The 20,942-nt window shown below is 49.0% G+C and overlaps 1 protein-coding gene across 2 annotated transcripts in view; it reads left to right on the plus strand.

Annotated features, from left to right (window-relative positions):
• The window catches only part of sh2b3 (SH2B adaptor protein 3), a 95,544-nt gene extending 74,602 nt beyond the window's left edge, over nt 1-20,942 (plus strand). For both annotated transcript variants that reach the window (XM_039772182.1, XM_039772183.1), the window contains exons 5-8: nt 399-490; nt 1,564-1,778; nt 5,344-5,515; nt 16,728-20,942. In XM_039772182.1, the coding sequence (XP_039628116.1) occupies nt 399-490; nt 1,564-1,778; nt 5,344-5,515; nt 16,728-17,029 (781 nt within the window). In that variant the 3' untranslated portion in view covers nt 17,030-20,942. The remainder of the gene's footprint in view (nt 1-398; nt 491-1,563; nt 1,779-5,343; nt 5,516-16,727) is intronic.

The raw sequence follows: 20,942 nt of genomic DNA on the forward strand, positions 1-20,942 counted from the left end.
GGAGCGCAGCGTGAAGCCTCCTGTCAAGTCGTTGAGCCTGAGGATGGTCAGGAGACGCGCGTTCTGCTCTCTGACCAGCAGCTCACGTCGCTTCTGTTAAAAGCGTTGGCCTTCATTTTGTAATTCTGAGGCGGGAAATATTCTTGCAGTACGAGCTTCATCCATCGCAGGGATTCTTCTTCATTATTTTTCACGCCGTTATCTGCAATCCGTGGATTTTACTTCCCAAACCACACACTTTTCCCGGGACCTCTCACTGAGCCCAGAATTTCATAAAAAATGGTGTCCCTGGCCCAGAACGCGCTCTTTTTTTGGAGATCCACGTTGTTCATTTTTATGGTTGATGTCCACTTTGACGTTGTGATTGTTTTGTTTTTTTTTCTTTTCCATCTTTGCAGGTCAGACGAACCTGGCGGGGACAACCAGTCTGCGTCTCAAGCTGATGTCATACCCGCTGTTGGAGAAGGCAGCTCAGACTCCATCAACCAAGGTAAGTTGGGAACAGTGGTGGAGGAGCCCACACCAGGTATTGGTCATTGGTCCAAGTTAAGTGTCTTCTCTTTAAATGTCCCCAAAAAATGAGAACACTTCACATTTGGGGACTTGTCAAGGGCAGATCTTGTACAAATATTACAAAGTTTGTCTTCACATAAAGAATCACATCCACGGTTTAGGGACCTTGAAAATCTCGGCTTTATGTTGTTCCGGATGATTTTGGTTGAACAGGACAGACGAGCTTCTTGGTCTGAAGGGCCTGTTCTCGTCACAGTTCTCGTAATGCTCATGGCGGCCAGGAGACTGACTGAGTGACTACATTTGTATTTTTTTTGGTTGATCTCATCCTCCTAGAAATGTTTTGGGGTTGCAGAGATGATGTCAAGTATGGGGAGACTTGTTGTTCAGGTGGTAGGCACGCAGCTCAGCTGCTGGTCTTTCCGATGTATTTTTGAGGAACATTTGGGCTTTGAATGGAGAAGACGGCCATGTTTGGCCACAGAGGATCTGTGAAAGCACAAGTTCCTTCCCAGCGACTTTTTTGAGAGACCTGTTAGGTTTGTGGCTCCTGTGCGTGAACAAGCTGGAGAAGAGGTAGATGGTTAGGGTGGTGATGCCAGGCTCCTCTTAACCGTTCTTTGCTCTCAAATCTCTAGTTTTTGGAGCCAACTACACGCTTAGATGAGTTTTCCCGACCTCAAGGTGGAGATGAAGGCCCCGTTACAGGCCTGTCTCTGTATTCTTGACTAGGATATGTCTGATCTCATTTTGAAGACCTCATACTCAGAAATGCCTGTGGTTTCCGACCGCATTACTGACACCAGTGAGATCTTCCTTCATGGCTCTACTTGTAATTATCAGAAGAGTCAGCCTTGTTCCACTTAGTCATATCCTCGTGTAGGCCAGTCAGATCTGCCTGGCGACACCTTTGTCCCCTAAAAAGCCAGACACGGCTGCGGTGTCCATCTTCTTCCAAACCGACGGTTTGCAGCAGGCCCGAGTGGCTCATTTTTGAATTATTCCCCCAGGTTCAGCCCTTTTAAAGTGTGCCTTTTGTCATTTGTCCAGGTGCAGTACATCTGCCTTTTGTGGCCCAGCTCTACCACAAGACGGACCAATTCCTCTCCTCCTACCCCTGGTTCCACGGGCAGATCTCCCGCGTCAAAGCTGCCCAGCTGGTGCAGTCGCCAGGACAAGACGGACACGGCGTATTCCTGGTCAGACAGAGCGAGACCCGGCGCGGGGAGTACGTCCTCACCTTCAACTTCCAAGGCAAGGCCAAGGTAAACCAGATGTGGGCCCGAGGTGGTCTTCTCAGACGTGCCCCTGACGGCTCACCTTTATTCTAAGCTGTACGTGTGTGTCTCTTCAGAAAGTTTTGAGCCCCCTTAAGTTTTTTTTTTTTTCTTCACCTTTTTGTTATGTGGCATCGTTTTAAATTCATTTGTTCCCACATCAAACGGCACACAAAACCCCAGAATGCCAAACTGAAAGGAGAACTGTAGACCTTGTTATGAATTTACAGTATTATAAGACTAAAAAGTCACACTGACATGAGTTCTCAGACCCTTGGCTATGACGTTTGAAATGTGGCTCAGGTGCATCCCATTTCATTGATCATCGTTGAGATGTTTCTACACCTTATTTGGGGGTCCATTCGATGGACTGGACCTGCTTAGAAAAAGCACACATGACTGTGAAGGTCCAACACTTGAGGGGAAAAAAAACAGCCATGAAGTTGAAGGAATTACCTGCAGAGCTTAGAGACAGGAGATCGTGTGGAGGCTCAGGTCTGGCGAAGGCTGCCAAAAAAGACCCGTCCTGGAGCAGTGAAGGTGCCCAAGTAGATCACAGCCTCCATTGTTCTTAAACAGATCAAGTTTGGGAAGAACCGCGACTCATCAAGTTTGGCTGGGAGTGAAGCTCCAGGATATCGGTGGATAAGGAGACCAAAGTAAGAGAGGCAACCAAGAACCCAATGGCCACGGTGCTCCAGAGAAACCTGTGTGGAGAGAGTAGAACCTTCCAGAAGGATGACCACCACTGCGTTCAATGATAGAGGGGCCAGTGAGAAGCTGAGATATCACGTTGACCTGAGTATTCAGACTGCTTTGCTTTTGTCTGAGGGGCAACCCATTCTATTGATCATCAGCGAGATGTTTGGAGTCCTCCTGTCATCACTTCTGTTGACTGGACCGATTAGGAGATTCACTCACCGATCTATAGAAGGTGTCCCACTTGAGGATGATTCAAACCTTGAGGTTGAAGGAGTTGCCTGCTCATCCTAGATTCTGGATTTTGACAAAGTGCAAAGCTGAGAGGGGAAGCATTTCTGGAGCAGTGAAGGTTCCCATAATTCTGAAATGGAAGAAGTTTGGAAGAACTGCCACTCGTACTGGAGCCTCTCCTCGCAGCCCAACTGAGCAATTGGTGGAGAAGGAGACCAAAGGACCCAATGGCCACTGAGCTCCACAGAAGCCTGTTGGGAGATGGTAGAATGTTCCAGAAGGACAACCACCACTCTGCTCTATGATAGAAGCAGATACGAGTATGCAGACCCTCCGCTTTGGCTCAGGGGCATCTCATTCTGTGGGTCACCGTCGAGATGTTTCAACGGCGTGTTTGGAGTCCACCAATCGGTAGACGGGATATGAATCAGGGTGGATCTGCATGGAGATGGGAGAATATTCCACTAGGACAGTCGCCACTTGCATCACCTGCATAGCTTAGAGACAGGAGATAGTGTGGGTGGACGTTTAGATCTGGAGAAGGCTGCAAAAAACCTGTCCTGCAGCAGTGAAGGTGCCCGAGTAGACAGGGGCCTCAATAATTCTTAAATGGATGAAGTGTGAAATGACCAATGGAGGGGGCAAGAAGGGCCTTCGTGGAAGGGAGGTGACAAAGGGCAGAGTTGCATTTCTAGAGTAGTGAAGGTTCCCATAATTTTGAAATGGAAGAAGTTTGGAGCCTCTCCTTGTAGCCCAACTGAGAACCCAGTGGCCAATGAGCTCCATTGAAGCCTGTGTGGAGATGGTAGAACCTTCCAGAAGGATGACCACCACTACGCTCTATGATAGAAGCAGACACGAGTATGCAGACCTTCAGGGGCATTGCATTCTATGTGTCACCATCAAGGTGTGTCTACTCCTTGTTTGGAGACCACCTGTGCTCCATTCATTTGATTGGACTCGGTTAGCTGAAGGCACACAGCTGGCTATAGGAGGTCCCACACGTGACGTCAAAGGAGTTGTCTGCAGAAATGGGATTTTGTATGAAGCAGACGGAGCAGGGTGGATCGTTGTGGAGATGGGAGAAACTTCCAGAAGGATAGTCGCCAGGTTTAGATCTGGAGAAGGCTGCAACAAACCCGTCCTCAAGCAGTGAAGTGAAGATGCCCGAGTAGACAGCGGCCTCCGTAATTCTTAAATGGAAGTGTGAAACGACTAATGGGCCTTGGTGGAAGGGAGGTGACCAAGAACCCGATGATCACTCTCATTGAGCTCCACAGAACCTGTGTGGAGATGAGAGTAACTTCTAGAAGGATAGTCAGCACCGCACCACTCCAGCAACGTGGGCTTTATGACTGATGCCTGTCTTCGGGTAAAGACACGTGAAGGACCCTCAGACTGTGAGAAACGCCATCCTCTGCCTCTGATAAAACCAAGTTTAGTGTCTCGTGTGGAGGAAATCGGGCGCCGCTTATCAGCAATACAACGCCAGCCTTAGTGGTGCGGCTTGGACGTTATACCATCATGGACTTGGGGATTGGACAGAGTTCTGGGAAAGCTGAATGGAGCAAAGTCCAGAGATGACCTTCATGAAAGCCTGCTGTGAGTGCTGAGGGGCCGAAGGTTCAATGACCCAAAGCACAAAGTGCAGATGAGCCGGGATTGTCGGGCCGGTCAACTCTGGTAATGTTGTTGAGCTGAACGTCTGAGGAGAGACCTGGAAATGGCCGTCCCCCCGATGATCTCCATCCAGCCTGAGAGGATCTGCAGAGAAGAATGGCTGGTGATGCCCACATCGAACCCAAGAAGACTCCAGGCTGGAATGGCTGCCAAAGGGGTCTGAATACTCGTGTCAGTGGGGTTGTTACATTTTTTTTTTTTTTTAAATAAAATTTTTCATTCTGGGATATTGAGTGTTGCTTGATGAGGGAAATGATTAAGTTGAAATGATTTTGGCACACCACAAAATCTGAAAAAGGTGCGAGGGGGTCTGACTACGAACTTCGTACCATGGAGATGAGAATGTTGAACGGGTTATGGGAGTGAAACTCCAGCTTTTAACGCCGTCGTCATCTGCTGACGTGGTGATGGTCTCCACTGTGGCCATGCTGGGTGATGACACAGGCCCACACCTTCACTGGCAGACACTGTTGAACCTGATGAGGACCCCCTGAGTCAGACGCTTGAAAAGAGGAGGAGGAGCGGTGCGGTGGGGTGGTTAAGGCTTTGGCCTGCAGACCCTGTGGCTGTGCGCTCAGATCCCACTTCCTGACACCAGTGTGTGTGACCTTGAGCGAGTCACTTCACCCACCTGCCTGTGCTCCCCGTTGCAAACACCAAAAATGATGGAACCCATTGCATCTGAGATGTTGGCCTCCAGAAAGGCATCTGCCAAATAAGTGAATGAAACTTGGAGTCAATGGCGAGGGTCTTCTGTCCCTTACAAAACATCAGGCAGCTGCTCCATTAAAATGTTGGTGCTTGAACCCATTTACTGTCTGGTGCCTCCTTCCAGGTCCTGACCCCCAGCGGACTGACTGACTGACAGACAGACTGACTGCAGGAGGGTCCTTTTTGCCCCACCATACTGACTTATCTTAACCCCCTTTATGCTTTGCAGCACTTGCGCCTCTCACTGACAGACCGAGGTCACTGCCGGGTCCAACACTTGCGCTTCTCATCGGTGGTTGACATGCTCAACCACTTCCAGCTCTCGCCGATCCCGCTGGAGTGCGGAACACCGTGTGATGTCAAGCTGTCCAATTACGTGTTGGCCAACGCCCACTCCCAAGGTACTCTAGTCTCCTCTGTGTGTGTGTGTGTGTGTGTGTGTGTGTGTGTGTCTCGTAATTTGGGGGAGTGTGTACAAAATAAATCAATAAAACGGTCAAACAGTTGATGGGTGGGCGGCTCCGCTCACACACTTGACTTACGGCTGATTTTTTCAGTCCACGACCCACGAGTGAAGAGATGCACTGTGGGTAACAAAGTGTGAGCAGTCCATTGTAGCAGAAGGTCAACTGCCGTTTTCCACGTTTAGGGTCATGTGACCTTGACAGCGGGCGCAGGTCTCCTGGATGCTACGCTTGCTGGTTAATTTAACATACCAGGCTTTGGGACTTGGGAGACAAGAACCTTCCTCCGAATCTGGGGTGGTGGGCACATGTGCCAGGGCGCCCAGCTGAGATTCAAACCCGTGTCTATCCATTTTATCGAGTTTAGGACACTTTGCCAACTTCCTCTGTCCTGTCGTTGAGTGGAGAATCCGTTGGAGAGCCGCGTCCAGTCTGCACAAGCAGCTCCGTATTCCATGTCCTCTTCCATTAGCTCTTTTTTTTAGGACGGATTTGACTTCACTATGGGTTCAAAAAGGGGGAGCCTGAGAAACGAGGAATGGCGTTTCTTAAATTAGGGGTGTCTTCATCTGAGGTAGGTGGGCAACATTGAGGGGCCAGTCCCTGTTGTGTTTAATGGGAATAACGGATCATTTATTTTAGGCAGTTGACATTACTCCACTATCACGACTGGGGCAACTCGGGGTAGGGGGGGAACAATGCAGGTGCTGCTTCAAGTTGGGGGCCCTCAACCCACTATGGTGTTCCACTGAGCTTCTCCAAGGGGGGAAATGCCTTGATGACTGTCCCTGAATCTAAAAGAGAAAAGTTATGAAAGGAGTGAGGGTCTCGGACACTTACGGAGGGCAAGACTGCATCACGACAAACGAGAAAACAGCAGAGGTGATCCCGCCGTCGAACGTTAGATAAAAGAGAGCAGCAAGAGTTGAGCTGACAAGAAGCAGAAGTCTGACGTTCGATGTAAATCGTCGCAGAACGCTGCTGGTTTCTGTTACAAAAAATGGCCATGGGGTGGTGGTGCCCACTCTTATTGTTTTAATGTTCTGTCCAGTCCAAGAGCAGAGAGCCCTCACATTCAGAGCAGACGACTGACTTCAGTTGTTAAAGGACTTGTTGCTGTCGTCTAAACATAAGTGGAGAGAAGGTGAAGGGCAGGAGAATCGACCTTTACTGTGTGCCACCGACCCGGGCATCATAAGTGTGCCAGCTCCACCATTACAAGACTTGGAGTACTAAGTCTTTAATTATGGTGCCATGGCTGGAGGAGTTGTACTTCTTAGTGACCATTTACAGCCTGTGTCCTCCACCAAACCATGTGTAGTGCCACCTGCCATTAGTGTCACCCAAATTTGTGGGAGGGCCGCGGTTTTGTCTCAAGACTTTTACTGTTCCAGGGAGTGGTGGACCGACCTCCCTGTCCAAGTTTGTCTTTTCAGGGGACCCCCTTAATAGCCTGGTCATCTTTGGGAGTAGAGTCAGCACCTTGGAGTTGGAGCCTTTGGGCTAAAGAACTGCCTCCTTAGCCGAGGGTGAGAAGGGAGTGGTGGGATGTGAGGGTCTCCATTCCCCATTCCAGACTGGAGGCGATTATGTTTTGTCCTCCCCAGCCACTTCTCCATCTTATGGTGGGTGTTACGTCGTCCTCAGGGTCCGAGTTCAGCTTTCTCTATCCGCTAGCGACTGGTGAGCTTCATGCTGCAGAAAGCCTTTGTAATCATAAGAGACAAATGGTGGGGTGGCCGTGATTTGCTCACAGGTGGGGTCAGTCTGTCCACTATTTTATCTGAAGCCCCTGGACTTTTGCCAGTCCTATTGCTCTCTGTCCTGGACGGTTCTATGTTGGCTGTAAGAGCAGATGGGGGTGGTCTGTAAACCCAAGAGACAATTAATCCAGTCGAAGGGTCTCCCTTATCCTTACCTGTCGGAAGGTGTGACTGATTTCTCCTGTGGCTCCCCTGGCTGAGGGTGTGCTGTCATCTCAAGGTCCCCCGTGGTGGCTGCTGCTGTGGACGAGGTGGTGTACAGCGAGGGAGAGTGGGAAGGGGTTGTAGAGACCACTTTAGTGGGCAGAGGGCTGAGTGAGGAGGCTTCCAGTGCTTTAATGGCTACGTGTGTCCTGTAAGCTCAGGGTCCTAAGCTCACGACACTCTGCGAGCCAGGGCCCGTACATAAAGGGAGTGGGGGGGCGCGGTCCTTATTCTGGGCAGTAGTCGCCCCAATCACTCTTGCGGGGCTCCATTGCTGATGGGAGAGTGCTGAAGTCCTGCTGCTGCTACCGACAGTGACGTGGGATTGGAGAGGAAGCACCCAACATTGTGTAGTCCCCTCGCAGCAGATAAAAGCACCTTGAGGGGCTCTCCAGTGGCTCTATGCGCAGAGGAGGGTGGTCTGTCCTCTTGAGGTCTTCAGTTCATATCCCACATGAGCTTCAGAGGAGCTCTTCTCTGCTTAAGGGGTCCAAGCCTTATGCCATTAAAGAGACCACTTTGTGTGTTTAAATCTGATGATTGGTCAGCAATGCAGAAGGAGGTCTCTGCTGTCACCACAAGCTCAAGAGTAAGGTGGTCTCAAATTAAAGTGCTGCTGTTGTAGATGAGGGTAGTACATGACTGCCCTTATGATCTTTATGCTATTTACAGTACGGGGTCCCCTTAAAGAAGATCAAAGTTTGGTTTGCCACTGCAGTTCTGGGGTGGAACTGAGGGTCCCATATTCTCCAAATCTCACATTCAAGTGGCACTACAGCCCCAGAGAATGAATATTTTGTGTTGCTGGAGAGGACCCTTGCTAGTCGTACAGTGCGTCTGATTGGCCACCATGGTGGCAGGAGGTCTTTGGTGGCTCCCCTGTGGCTGCCGGATGATGATGAGGATGAGTAGCTGTGAGGAGAGCTGGTTATCATTATGTAATATAAGAATCCATCATTACAGACAAAAGTCAGATCAGCCACTCTACAAAAAGGGGGGCTCTATGGTGGCTCCAAGTACTGAGGCAGGTGGGCTGTGATTCCATCTTGAGATCAAGTCCCACCACTGAGGTTCGAAGAAGTGCCCTGAAAGTGTCTGCTAGCCCTCCTTATGTGGTGGAGAAGCTCTATGTAGAGATAAGAGACTGATCCGCTGCTGCAGTTTTAGGGTCTCTTGGGTGGCCCACAGAGATAAGGCATGTGCTTAAAGACCCCCAAGGTCCTGAGTTCAAATCCCACCACTGGGGTAAAAGAGTGCCCAGTAAGTGGGTGCAGGGTGCCTTTATGCGGGGATGGGGGGGGAGAGACAAAACTCTCTTCAGTCTTTGCTGAAAACAGGGCTCACTGGTGGCTCAAGGGGCTACAGAAGGTGGTCTGTGAGCTCATAACCCTCAGCTCAAATCCCACCAAAGGAAACTGGAAGGAGCCCACTGGATGTGAGGGTGGGTTTCTTCTACCTGTGCAGTTAAAGGGTCTCCTTGTTGGCAGGTGTGTGCCAGTGGCCCTTATGCTGGGGTGCAGGCTCCTTTAGCAGATAAAAGCCTCCTCAGCTCCTCTCCTAGAAGTGGCTCACCAGTGGCTCAGAGGGCTAAGGCAGGTGGTTGGTGATCCTGTGACCTTAAGCTCAAATCCCACCTGGGGTAGGAAGGATCCCAGAGACAGGGGGTAGCAGTCCTTATGCTGGGGCGCAAGCTCCTTTAACAGATAAAAGTCTCATCAGCCCCTCACTACAAAGGAGCTCACCAGTGGCTCAGAGGGCTATGGCAGGTGGTCAGTGATCCCAGAGTCCTGAGATCAAATCCCAGTGGTGTGATGGATGACCATGGTGGGCTAAAAGTACACAGTAAGTGTGTGTGTGACTCTTTATGCTGAGGAGGAGCTCTCTGAGTAAATAAAAGTAAAATTCAGCCATAAAATAAAAGGGGATTCTGGTGGACTGCTGCCCTAAGAAGGGGAGTCCATAATCCCAAGGTGCTGAGTTCAAATCCCACAAGGGCCAGTAGTGAAGGTGGGAGAGATGTAATCCTTATGCTGGGGCGCAGGCTCCTGGAGCAGATAAAAGTGTCCTCAGCTCCTTTACTAGATGTGGCTTACCAGTGGCTCAGAGGACTAAGGCAGGTGGTCGGTGATCCTGTACTCCTCAGCTCGAATCTCACCTGAGGAAGGTGGTCAGAGAGTCCCAAGTTCAAATCCTACTCAGGGTAGGAAGGAATGGAGATGGAGGACACCAGTCATACTTCTTATGCGGTGCAGGAGGCTCTTCAAGTAGATAAAAGTCTCCTCGGCCCTTCACTAAGAAGGGGCTCACGAGTGGCGCAGAGGGCTAAGGCAGGTGGTCGGTACTCCTCAGCTCGAATCCCACCTGAGGAAGGTGGTCAGAGAGTCCCGAGTTCAAATCCTACTCAGGGCAGGAAGGAATGGAGATGGAGGACACCAGTCATACTTCTTATGCTGTGCAGGAGGCTCTTCAAGTAGATAAAAGTCTCCTCGGCCCCTCACTAAGAAGGGGCTCATGAGTGGTGCAGAGGGCTAAGGCAGGTGGTCGGTGATCCTGTACGCCTTAGCTCAGATCCCACCTGGGGAAGGTAGTCAGTGAGTCATGAGTTCAAATCCTACTCAGGGTAGGAAGGGAGATGTCCTGGGACAGCAGTCATCTTCTTTTGCTGTGGAGGCGTCTCTTTTAGTAGATAAAAGTCCAACAGGCAGAGGCAAAACACAGGAATCCCAGTGGCTTACGAGGTAGAGATGGGGCTCCAGTGATCTGAGGGTTGTGTGTTCAAGTCCCACCACAGGCAGAGAGGCAACACTTTTGACCGCGTAGTTTCCATCTTTAAGAGGAGGGTGATGTGGTATTACAAGTGGTCTTCCATGTAGCACTGGTCACAGATGGCAGGTTCAATGCCCATTCAGGCCAGAGAGAAGTGCGCTACCTTCAGGGCTAAACCAACTTTGAGCACTGAGACAGAAGAACACTCCGCCACCTTGAAGGAAGTCTGCTTGGCCTCCAACCATCGGTGAAATCTTCTCAAAGACCACAGCGGCTGAAGTAACAAGTGACACTTGAGTGAAGTCCTAGGTAGAGACACAGCTCCCATCTACCCCTGCCTAAGTCAAGCTGCACCAACACTGGTGACACACAGGAATGGAGGTCAGGGTAAATGGTGGTGAGCACAGATGAGTTTCTCAGTCGTGACCTTCTTAACAGCCCACTTCAGGTGTAGTTGACCCCAGGTCTTGAAATCTGCAGCCCAACTCCATCGAGCAGGGTGACGTCCCTCTTGCGGTGCCGCTCGGGGAAGCGAAGCCTCAGTAACAGGATGGCGGCGTCACATAAAACGTAAGGTGCCCTTGTTCAAGTAGGACCTTGTAACAAAAGGAGTAAAGGCGGGCGCTCCATGTGCACAAAGTGAAGACACCTGTCTGCAAGAGCAAGGCAGACACGAATGCAGTCAAGTCTCATTTTGTGGAGATTGGGGCTCCGTTAGGGTGGTCCCGGCCGAGCCAGAGAACTCCAGCATGGTAAGAAGTGCCAAGAGATGTGCCATCTTCAAAGGAGGAGCAGTCGGGGGCACAGCAGACACAAGGCGCGTGAGACCACTCGGACATTTAGCAGCTCGAATTGCCAGCCTGCCTTCATCTGAAGGTTTAAATATAAAACCAGACGTGAACTCTGACAAGCATTCATTTAACACATGGCACAAGGCGGTGGTCCTCGCCCGCCTGACTCCGAGAGACCGAGAGTAGACCAACACAATCCTTGTGAATAAAGAAGAGGAAGACCTCGGTATGGGCGAGGATGTGTGAGGGGGTAGTGATGGCGGGCTTACCCGCACTGAGCTGCAGCTTGGATGATGCAACACAAACTCAAGACAAGCAATGACACATTTGGACAACTTTGGATCAAATAAGGGAGGGCAGGCAGTGCAGTCAGTGAAGAGATACTTAGCAGAAACATGGAAGACAAACCCACCCCCTGGAACTGTGTGGCGAAAGTGAAAATGGGCACCATGACAACCCCGATGCCATCTGGCATCTCTTCAGACCGGTGACAGTACTGTATCCACAGATGGGGCCAAAGCTTTGAACGGCACGGCAGGAGGTGGGCAGTAATAAAGCGGTGGGGCCTACACAAGGACAACACAGGACAAGACATCAGCCTCCATGTTTGAAACCCTAACCCTAACAGAGTGGATGGACTTGCTTGTTCAGGATCCCACATTCACAAGTCGTCTGGTACACAATGGGGGACCTGCGGAAAGAAATGGTGACAGACTTAAAGCAGGCCAGTAGGTCGGACGTTAAATCCACCCCCAGAAGCCCCTCGTCACCTGTCGCATTTGTCCACCATCACCGTGAGACTTCAGCGTACAAGACGGTGTCAGAGGTGGAGGGAGATGAGCACACAGGTAGGCGCTGCTCAGCATCCATGATACACACTGTGAAGTGACAGCAGATTATAGAACTACAGTGCGTGACAACATACTGTACTGGAGACACCAAACCCAATCAATCAGCACTGTGCTGCAGACACGCTAAGGAACTCCAGAGACGTGTTTGGGTGCTGCTGAATACGAGAAGCAGCAGACAAATAAAAAGTTAACAGTATAACAGTCGAAGTAGGGGAAGTTCACAACTTAAAAGAACACTTTATTACTACTAATGTCTCAAATGCCATCTGTTGGAGGGACACATGCAAATATTTTTTATTAAAAAATGCACTCCAACAGATGGTGCAACGCCAGTGTTAATGCTGAGGTCTACTTTCATTATTTCAGTTCCACTCCGTCTTAGCCGGGCACTACAGCTAGTCAATAAAACACCACCAAACTGCATTTAAAAACGAAGGCTGGCCTAACGGACCCTCTTGCCTATAAAACTGAAGGCAGGCCTGACGGACCCCCTGCATTTAAAAACTAAGGCTGACCTGACAGACCCCCTGCATTTAAAAATGAAGGCAGACTCGATGGACCCCCTGCATTTAAAAACTAAGGCAGGCCTGACGGACCCCCTGCATTTAAAAATGAAGGCAGACTCGATGGACCCCCTGCATTTAAAAACTAAGGCTGGCCTGACGGCCCCTCCGCCTAAAGCTCTGTACCAGTGGTCTGGACTGGTCAGAATAGCTGCTGGCTTGACGTGGACTCAGGCCTCTGATTCGAATGGCAGTGCTTTTTTCAATTCAGGCCTCTCTACTTGCCACCACGTAACAGACGCCCGACTCCGGTAGCCACTCCGACTCGCTGCCATTCGCACTGAAGATGAGCAGCAGCAGAGACGACACCTCAGTTCTTAGAATACGTAGAGCCGAAAAAAACAAAAAGAAAAAAAAAAGCTGGGAGGGAGAAAAAAAAAAAGTCAATGTCAGCCCTGAGAAGGTGTGTGTGTGTGTGTGTGTGTGTGTGTGTGTGTGGAGCCTGCAGCGAGAGGCCGTCCTCCATTCAGACTGTTAAAGCCACACACAGTCCTTGGCAGGAAGTTCTCGGTGAAGTTCTCAGAAGCGCGTTGCTCTGTTGTTGTTCATTTGTGTTCCGAGTAAGTCCCCTTTTACACACCAGTGGTTTAAACTGGACGTCTAATCTAGCCCCCTGACAACACACACACAGCCTTTCACTCTGTGGGTGGCACTTGTTGACCAGGTCAAATACCAGCAATAATTCTAACCGTATGCAACCCTGATGGCCACCTGAACACTGCATGGACTTGTGAGTGGAGCCATGTGTGTGTGTGTTTGACGGTCACTGACTACTGAGCAGACCCTTTGGCACGTACAGCAGGAAATGGCGAACGGTCACTGCACTGGAAGGAAAGAGTTTGTGAATTCCTGCCATACGTTTGTGCCTGAACCTGCCGTGTCGAAATCTTCAAGCCTGTCTCTACACTTGAGTGGGTGAAGACGTTCAAGTGCTGACCCCGTTTTTGGGGGCTGAGGGAAAAGTCAGTACAATGGGGGGGTCTTGCATAAAGTTAGGTCTATTAAGACTTTGGACACGGATGCGATTTTTCTCATTTCTTTCTCTGTATAGGATTTGAAGTTAAGAGGTGACACAAGTGCAGACTTTCAGCTTTCATTATTTGGGATTAACAAAGCGTTGAGCTTTCAGAAATGCCGGCCACTCCATTGCAAAGTAAAAAGAACAGAGTAATAGAATATAAAACAGAAGCATCGTTTTAATAATGACTGCCTGAACTCTGAACCCACGGCCGTCTCTCTGCCGCCGTCTTCAAGTGCTGCTTGTTTGTTGGACTTTGTGCCATCAGTTTAGTGTTCAGCAAGTGACCTGCATGTCCAGTTGGATTGAGATCAGTTGATGGACTTGGCCAGTGAAGAATATTCCACTACTTTCTGTTGAAAAGCACTTGGTTTGCTGTCCCAGTATGTTTTGGCTCATTGTCCATCTGTACTGTGAAGAGTCATCCTGTCAGTTTTGCAGCTTTTGTCTGAATCTGAGCAGATAGTATAGCGCCCGTTATACTTCGGAAATCATCCTGCTACTATCGTCATAAACTCCAGTGACCATCTTCCACTAGCAGTCATGTATACCCATGCCGTTACACTGCCTCTGCCATGCTTCACAGATGATGTGGTATTCATCAGAACGTGTGACGTTCCTTCTCTTCTCCATACTCTTCTCTTGTCTGAATCTGAGCAGACGGTTAGTGCCCGTTATACTTTAGATATCATCCTGCTACTTCTGCCAGCAGTCACATCATCACTAAACACCAGCAACCCACTTCCTTTGGCAGTCATTCATGCCAGACGACACTTCAGGTCTAGCGCTGACCCTTTCTTTCTCCATACTTTGCTGATGTTGGTTTTCGTCTGACCAATGACTGGGTAGGTCGTGTAAGATGTTGTCTGCCAAAGTCGTGTCTGGCCTTGGTGTTCTGCACCTTGTGGTGGGCCCTCTTGTCCCGATCGGTGATGTGTCTGCCTCCTCAAGTGTGCTCTACTGGGGGGGTTTTCTTTGCAATCATCGACATGACTGGTCCTTGGTGGTCTCGCAGGCCTTTTTGGTGTTGCTGTGCTCTCCTGTACATTCCTTCTTTTTAAAGACATGCCAGACTGCCACCCCTTAAGTTTTAGCTCTCTCTGATACGGTTAGTTTGGTTTTTATCGTCTTCCTTCACCTCCATCGACACCTCACGTTGAGTTCCAGTAAATGGCTACCAAATGCAAACTCCATGGATTGAATCGACTCCACAGCTTTCATCTGCTTCACTTGTCATGGAATGACAAGGGAACGGTGGGCCACAGCTGCCCATGGCACCGCTCAACTGGCACACGGCCAGTTACTTTCGAGTCTCTGAAAATGGCTGAAGTTTCCAAAAGCTTAATGCCGCCCCTTTATTAATCCCATGCGCTTTGCTGAACTTCAAACCCACTGTGGTGCTACACAGCGAGAAGATAACACAAATTGCATCAATGGACCTAACATTACGCAAGACCCCCCAAATTTTACCTCTGCAACTTCTCTCAAATGCAACTTGTTGCAGAAAACGAGAAGGAATGCATTTGGTACGCCGAGGACGACCAAGTCTGGGTCACATGCAGGACCCCAACAGCTTAAGTGCAACATTCGCATTACAATGTTTTCATTTGAAAAATGCCGTCTTTGGAAAAAAAAAATAAAACGTTTACGAAACCAACCAAAAATGCATATGACTTGCATTACACGTTCACTTACACTGGGCAGGCGTGCATCAGAGGGAAACATAAAAATCCATGAAGGGAGGGGAACGCTGCTAGCATACAGCGGGCACTGACAGAAACGAGAAGTGGAACCGCCAGCCACGGGACCGATCACCAAACCGGAGCGGGCGATAAACAATTTGCCTTTCTGCGCTTGCATGCAGCGTTCCAACCAGGGCTGGATTAGGACGAAATTGGGCCTGATGCTGCAGTACAATAAAGGCCTTATTTTTTCTCGCCATTGGTGCATTCGACCCTCACCGTACCTGCGCACTCAGACCGACCGACGAGCCTTAATTGCTTGTGACCCAACCAGCCAGCCTTTATTGAACATGAAGAATAATAACGACGTCGTATCGTAACAACTCGAGATGAACATCAAACTACGGAACATCAACATTCAACAGCAATTGTCTGAAAAGTGCACTTAATGCAGAAAACCTAACAATGAAATACACACAATGTCACAATTCTCTTACGAAACAGAGTAAGAAAAAATAAATTGGCAGAGACATCGGGTCAAAGTGACTCAGTTCAGGCTCTTGAGGGTAACAACTTGTCCACGATTTAAATTTCATAATCGACCAGAATCCTGTCGAGGATTTTAAAAATTCTAAACGTCCATGCCAGGCCTGCAGGCCGCCTTTTACTTTCACCTTTACAGATAACCATTTAAATAGCCGTCGGTTTTTACTGTACAACTAACTTTCAAGGTGAAACATTGACTACGTGGCACTTACCGAACAGTAATAAAGTGGCAAGAATCCCCAAGATATTGCAAAAAACGCAGCTGAATTACTAAGTAAACTGTTTAACGTAAAATTGATAGCATTAACTTGAAATCTTCCGTTAACAATAAACACAACGACGTTATAGTTACGTCACAGCGCAAAGAACAATAGTAACTGCATAACAAGTAACGCTGTGTCTGGGCGTCTGAAAGTCAGACTCCAAATTTCATTCTAAGAATTATTTTGATGTTAATATAGCAAAGGAAAACTGTTCAGCTTCCGGAAAATTCTCATCTGGGCTTATTTCAGGAATGGGCCTAATGCTGCGGCATCAATAACACCCACCTTAATCCGGCCCTGCTGCCAACCACACAAAACACAACTCCTCGGTGTCTGTGATGTTGAAATGTGGTTTACTTTCATGAAAGGCGGCCAATCAGGAAGCAAGATGTTGAAATGCCCAGGATCCAATCAGGTCTGGGCTAATTAATAAGCACAGACCAATCAGAGGAGGGCTTTCTTGCTCTGCTGAGCGTTCTGAAGAGTCTCGGTGGTTGAACACTCTGGGGTGGCGTGTACAGAAGACGAATAAAGGAGTGTCTGAGTTTTTCAACACAAGCCTATCAGTGTGTATGTAAGCACGAGTGTGTGTGTCTTGGTTTTTTTTTTTCCTTCATTTTAGCACATTTCGGTTTTCAAGCTGTAAACGCCTAAGCGACGACGTCCCGCCATGGTAACCTGCTGCTCTTCTTTATTTTGCAGGTGGAAGTGCCTCCGGTGACACCGTCCTGATCCCCTTCTCTGTGCACAGGTGGAACTCGGAGCCCAGTTTGGCCCACTACAGCGCGACCAGCTGCCCCCGGGCACTTACACTTGACAGCCTCCACCAGCCCGAGCAGATCTTCCACGTGGTGTCTCCTCAAGAGCTCTCGGGGGCACTTCGGCGCAGTGACTCTTTGGGCCTGCAGGCCCGCCACCGTCCGCAGAGGGACTCCGATTATGAACTAGACCAGTCTTCCAGGGGGCGAAAGCGAGCCACTGACAATCAATATATGTTTCTTTGACACAATGCAAAAGTGTGCAAGAGTGTGTGAGTGTGCGAGTGTGTGTGTGAGAGAGAAAGAGAGAGACTGAGAGGAAAAAAAAAAAAAAAAACACAGGGAAGGACTGCTGGCGGGAGGGCACGGCCGGGGACTCCATTTATGAATGTATTTTAGGTGGGTGACCTGAACGGCGCCCCAGGACCCCGGGTTTGTCCCACCTGGGCCTGCGGCAGCATCCTCTCCCACACACACCTCAAAAGTAAGTAAATGAACATTTCTCAGTGTTAAAAGCTTTGCTCGCCTTGAAAATGTTCCATTTCCTTTTTTTAAACGGACAACTGACGTTGTCGATTTTTAAGGCAGTCACCCGGGGTTGGGGGGGCAGTAACAGCATTAAGCTTGTAGGCCTGTCTGTTAACTCTGCAGGGCTTTAGGTCTCAGCCTTCATGGCGGCTCTTCAACTAAGGCCCCCTTTCTTTCCATACTGTAGCTTCAAGCAATAAAAGTTAAGACTTGAGTACCATTAAGCTAACATCCTCTTCATGGTGCCTTTAATCTGGCTGGCTGGCTGGCTATGGTAAGGGAGGGACGGAGGGACGGACGGACGGAGGAAGGGGGCTTTCTGTAACCAGGACGGTAACCATGTCTGCGAGTGATGGACAGTAAAGACTTGAAGAACGTTCATCAGGTCCCAATCCTCTTTAACGCTAACCTAGAAACGAAGGCTCAGCTGGTGAGCGCAGACCCCCCTAAGGTTCATTCCCCCCAATTTTTTTTTTTTTTTTATTTATAATTTTTGATTCTCAGATGTCACCTTTTGCAAGGCAGGAACCAAAGAGGCCGACATTAGCAGCGACACTCATGTTTTGTCGTTCGTTATGAATGTTGGCTGTCCAAACCCGAGGCAGCAGGTAGAGGGTCCTCATCTCTTTTTTTTGTTCATTTAGACCTCTCCACTTGTAAAGCAGGAAAACCCAACATGCAAACTGGTGCCGCCATTTGCTGGCCCCCGAGGTGCCTAATGCTGTGTTGACGCGGTATCGGGACACTCGGCTTACGACGTTTCAGTGCATTCACATGATGATCCATTTGGACTATTCGGAGAAAGGCGAGGTCGCTGTTGATTTGTCACTTGGTCTGGTTTTCATGAACACGCAAACTCCACGCAGGGAGGACCCGGGAAGTGAACCCAGGTCTCCTAACTGCGAGGCAGCAGCGCTACCCACTGCGCCACCGAGATGAAAAATCACGAGAGAACTACGTACTCAGACACTCCTTGCAATTCCCAGCTGTACTTTGAAACAAAGAGTTTCAGTCACTGTAGCTGTTATTGTAACTTCCCAGCATTAAGTTTGGTTGAATGATATAGCGTGAGACCAGCTTGTTTAATAATGGACTAAAGTAAGTCTTTGTGGTGTGAAATACACTTCTCTTATGTCACCTGAAACCATTTTCAACCTTATCTTCTTTGGCTCTCAGATCTGAAGAAGCCATTTCTGGCCGAGCGCGTTCTACTCCATCTTCTATAAATAACTCAGGTGAAAGGTTCCAGCTTATGTTGTTATCTCTAACTTGACCGCCCCATTCCCGTTGACTCTCCATCTCTCCGGTAAGCCTGTCTGGGAGGCCGACTAGACGCAGCGTCCCAAAAGGCGAAGTGCAAACCTGTGCCCTGACAACAGTGCGGTGGCATTTGGTGCAACTAAAAACACCAGGCGCTTTGTAGTGATGGCAGACACTCTCTCATTGGAGGACAGAGATGGTAACGTTTATGATATAATAGAAGACTGGCGCCTAATGATGTGAATAATGTCCGGTGGAAACACATCTCGCGTTCCTCGTCTCACATAATCCAATTCAGTTCATGATTTAGACACCAACAACGTGCAGGGAAGTAAGTGTTCGCTACTCTGATGGGCTGTTTCTCTAAGAGTCAACAGTCTCAATTTGAATCTCAGGTTGACTCTAACAATATACAAGACGTAATAAAGTGAAAGACGACAACATTCTGGTATTTATTATATTTTGGTATGATATGATTTCAAGCATAGTGCCAAGGAAAGGCATTCATCTGTGCCTATAAAAAGCTAAGGGTCGTCATTCTGTTACACCAAAACTCGCCAACCACCAGGCCTTGGGCCTTCGTCTTGGTCAAGAGCTTAGGACTCGACACGCCCATTATGGTGCGAGGTACCTCGCCAACGTAATTGAGCCCCGAGCTCAGACTGCCACACGGGCGTGTGCCACAGCTGAGGGGAACAACACAGTGACAAGCGGATGTGTGCCACAAACAGCTTTGAGACCCACACTGACACTGACCGACAACTCTGTAACATGACAGTGCAGTGATTGGCACAGCAGACACCTGCTGGAGGGGAAGCCCACCCATTCTTACAGGAGCCTCACATCAAGCCAGACAGAAGGGACGTTTGATGCGATGACAGGACACTGCACCACATGCCAAAGTGACAGGTCAGCCTGACGAGCAACTCCGTAATTGACACAGTGACACGATGGAAAGAAAAGTGACACTGGACCAGCAGGTCTCCTAGTTAATAATCTCTATAAACAAATCAATCAGGAGGCAGGACTGTGCTTAACTGAGGACTGGGTGTAGGGGACGCTCAAGAGATGTCCTTTAGCACGGGAGGGCAGAAGCTCCTCCTGATGCTCTCTGCCTTGGCCACAACACTGCAGAGCCATTTCTCGATTCAGTCCGTTACTGGGGTGGGACAGAGCGGGACCCTGCACTGCTTGGCGTGACTGACCTGCAGGGACAGGAAAGCAGATCTGTTGGTGGCCTGCGCTCCGCTGTGCTGCTTTAGACAGCGACAACGCAGAAGATGCACAGGAGAACTTCAGATTTCTCCAGTTCCCTTAGATGGCGCCCTGCTTACTTGACCCAACGTTGGAAAAGCTGTGTCCATGGCAGATCTAACGAGATACGATGTCCAAAGCTCACCCTTGTCACCGTAGCCCTGTTTGTTATGGACTGGCGTGAAGGACGCCTGCCACTTCCTGCTGAACCGTCACAGGTCACTCATCCAGTCGTATGCTCACAACATGTGAAGTGCAAAAACGTTACAAAATAGACACTTCCAGAAAAATCAGTGGACACCCGTAAACTGGAAACCTAAGTCACACAGAACTGAGTCTTTGAATTGAAGACAGGACCCTTGACCAATGATACAGGGGACAGGCAAAAGGAGAAACATGTCAATGTATTTCCAATGTCGTTTGCCGTTGCACAGCATACGATCATCGACTTATTTTATCTCTGCTCTGCAAGAGTTCAAAAATTTTCCCGGCCATCACTACAAAACACATGTGGCAAAGAACGTGCCATTGTTGGGTGGGGTGCAGTTCAATATGTGACGTCACCCAAATGTCTGGGATGCCTCCAACAGCCTTCCTGGTTGAGATGGGCCACAGGGGCCATTAAAAGAGGAAAGCAAAAACTCTGGAGGTTCCTACGTCACTTACACGTCTTGAAGCTTCTTGAGGGGGTTTCATCCTAGCTAAGACCCTTTGTTTTAATATTACATTTTCATTTACCTCGAGTATTAACTTCAGAAGTTTACTCCCCCAAGAATTAACAGGGGTCTTCACGTAGACTTGGGATTTTCATTTGTTTCGGACACCCGACTAAAAAAAGCACATACGTTTGTTACGCCTTATTTAATAACGTAAGCAGTTTGCCATTTCGATTTTCACACATGTAAATGTAAATGAATCCTGGACGGCCTACCCTGGGCCAGCAAGCGCAGAATTCCTCCTCCACCTCCTTCTTGTTCCTCGGGTACATCGGTTGCCATCGCACTTGTTTAGTTAACCTGGGCTCCACTCGCCGATCTATGCATATTAAAGCCTTTCTGTTCTTCTTGTTTTTTACTACAACATACTTAACAAATAAATCTGGATTACTCTATTCAAA

The sequence above is a fragment of the Polypterus senegalus genome, chromosome 12 (assembly GCF_016835505.1).
Source record: "Polypterus senegalus isolate Bchr_013 chromosome 12, ASM1683550v1, whole genome shotgun sequence".
In the NCBI taxonomy this organism is placed as follows: Eukaryota; Metazoa; Chordata; class Cladistia; order Polypteriformes; family Polypteridae; genus Polypterus; species Polypterus senegalus.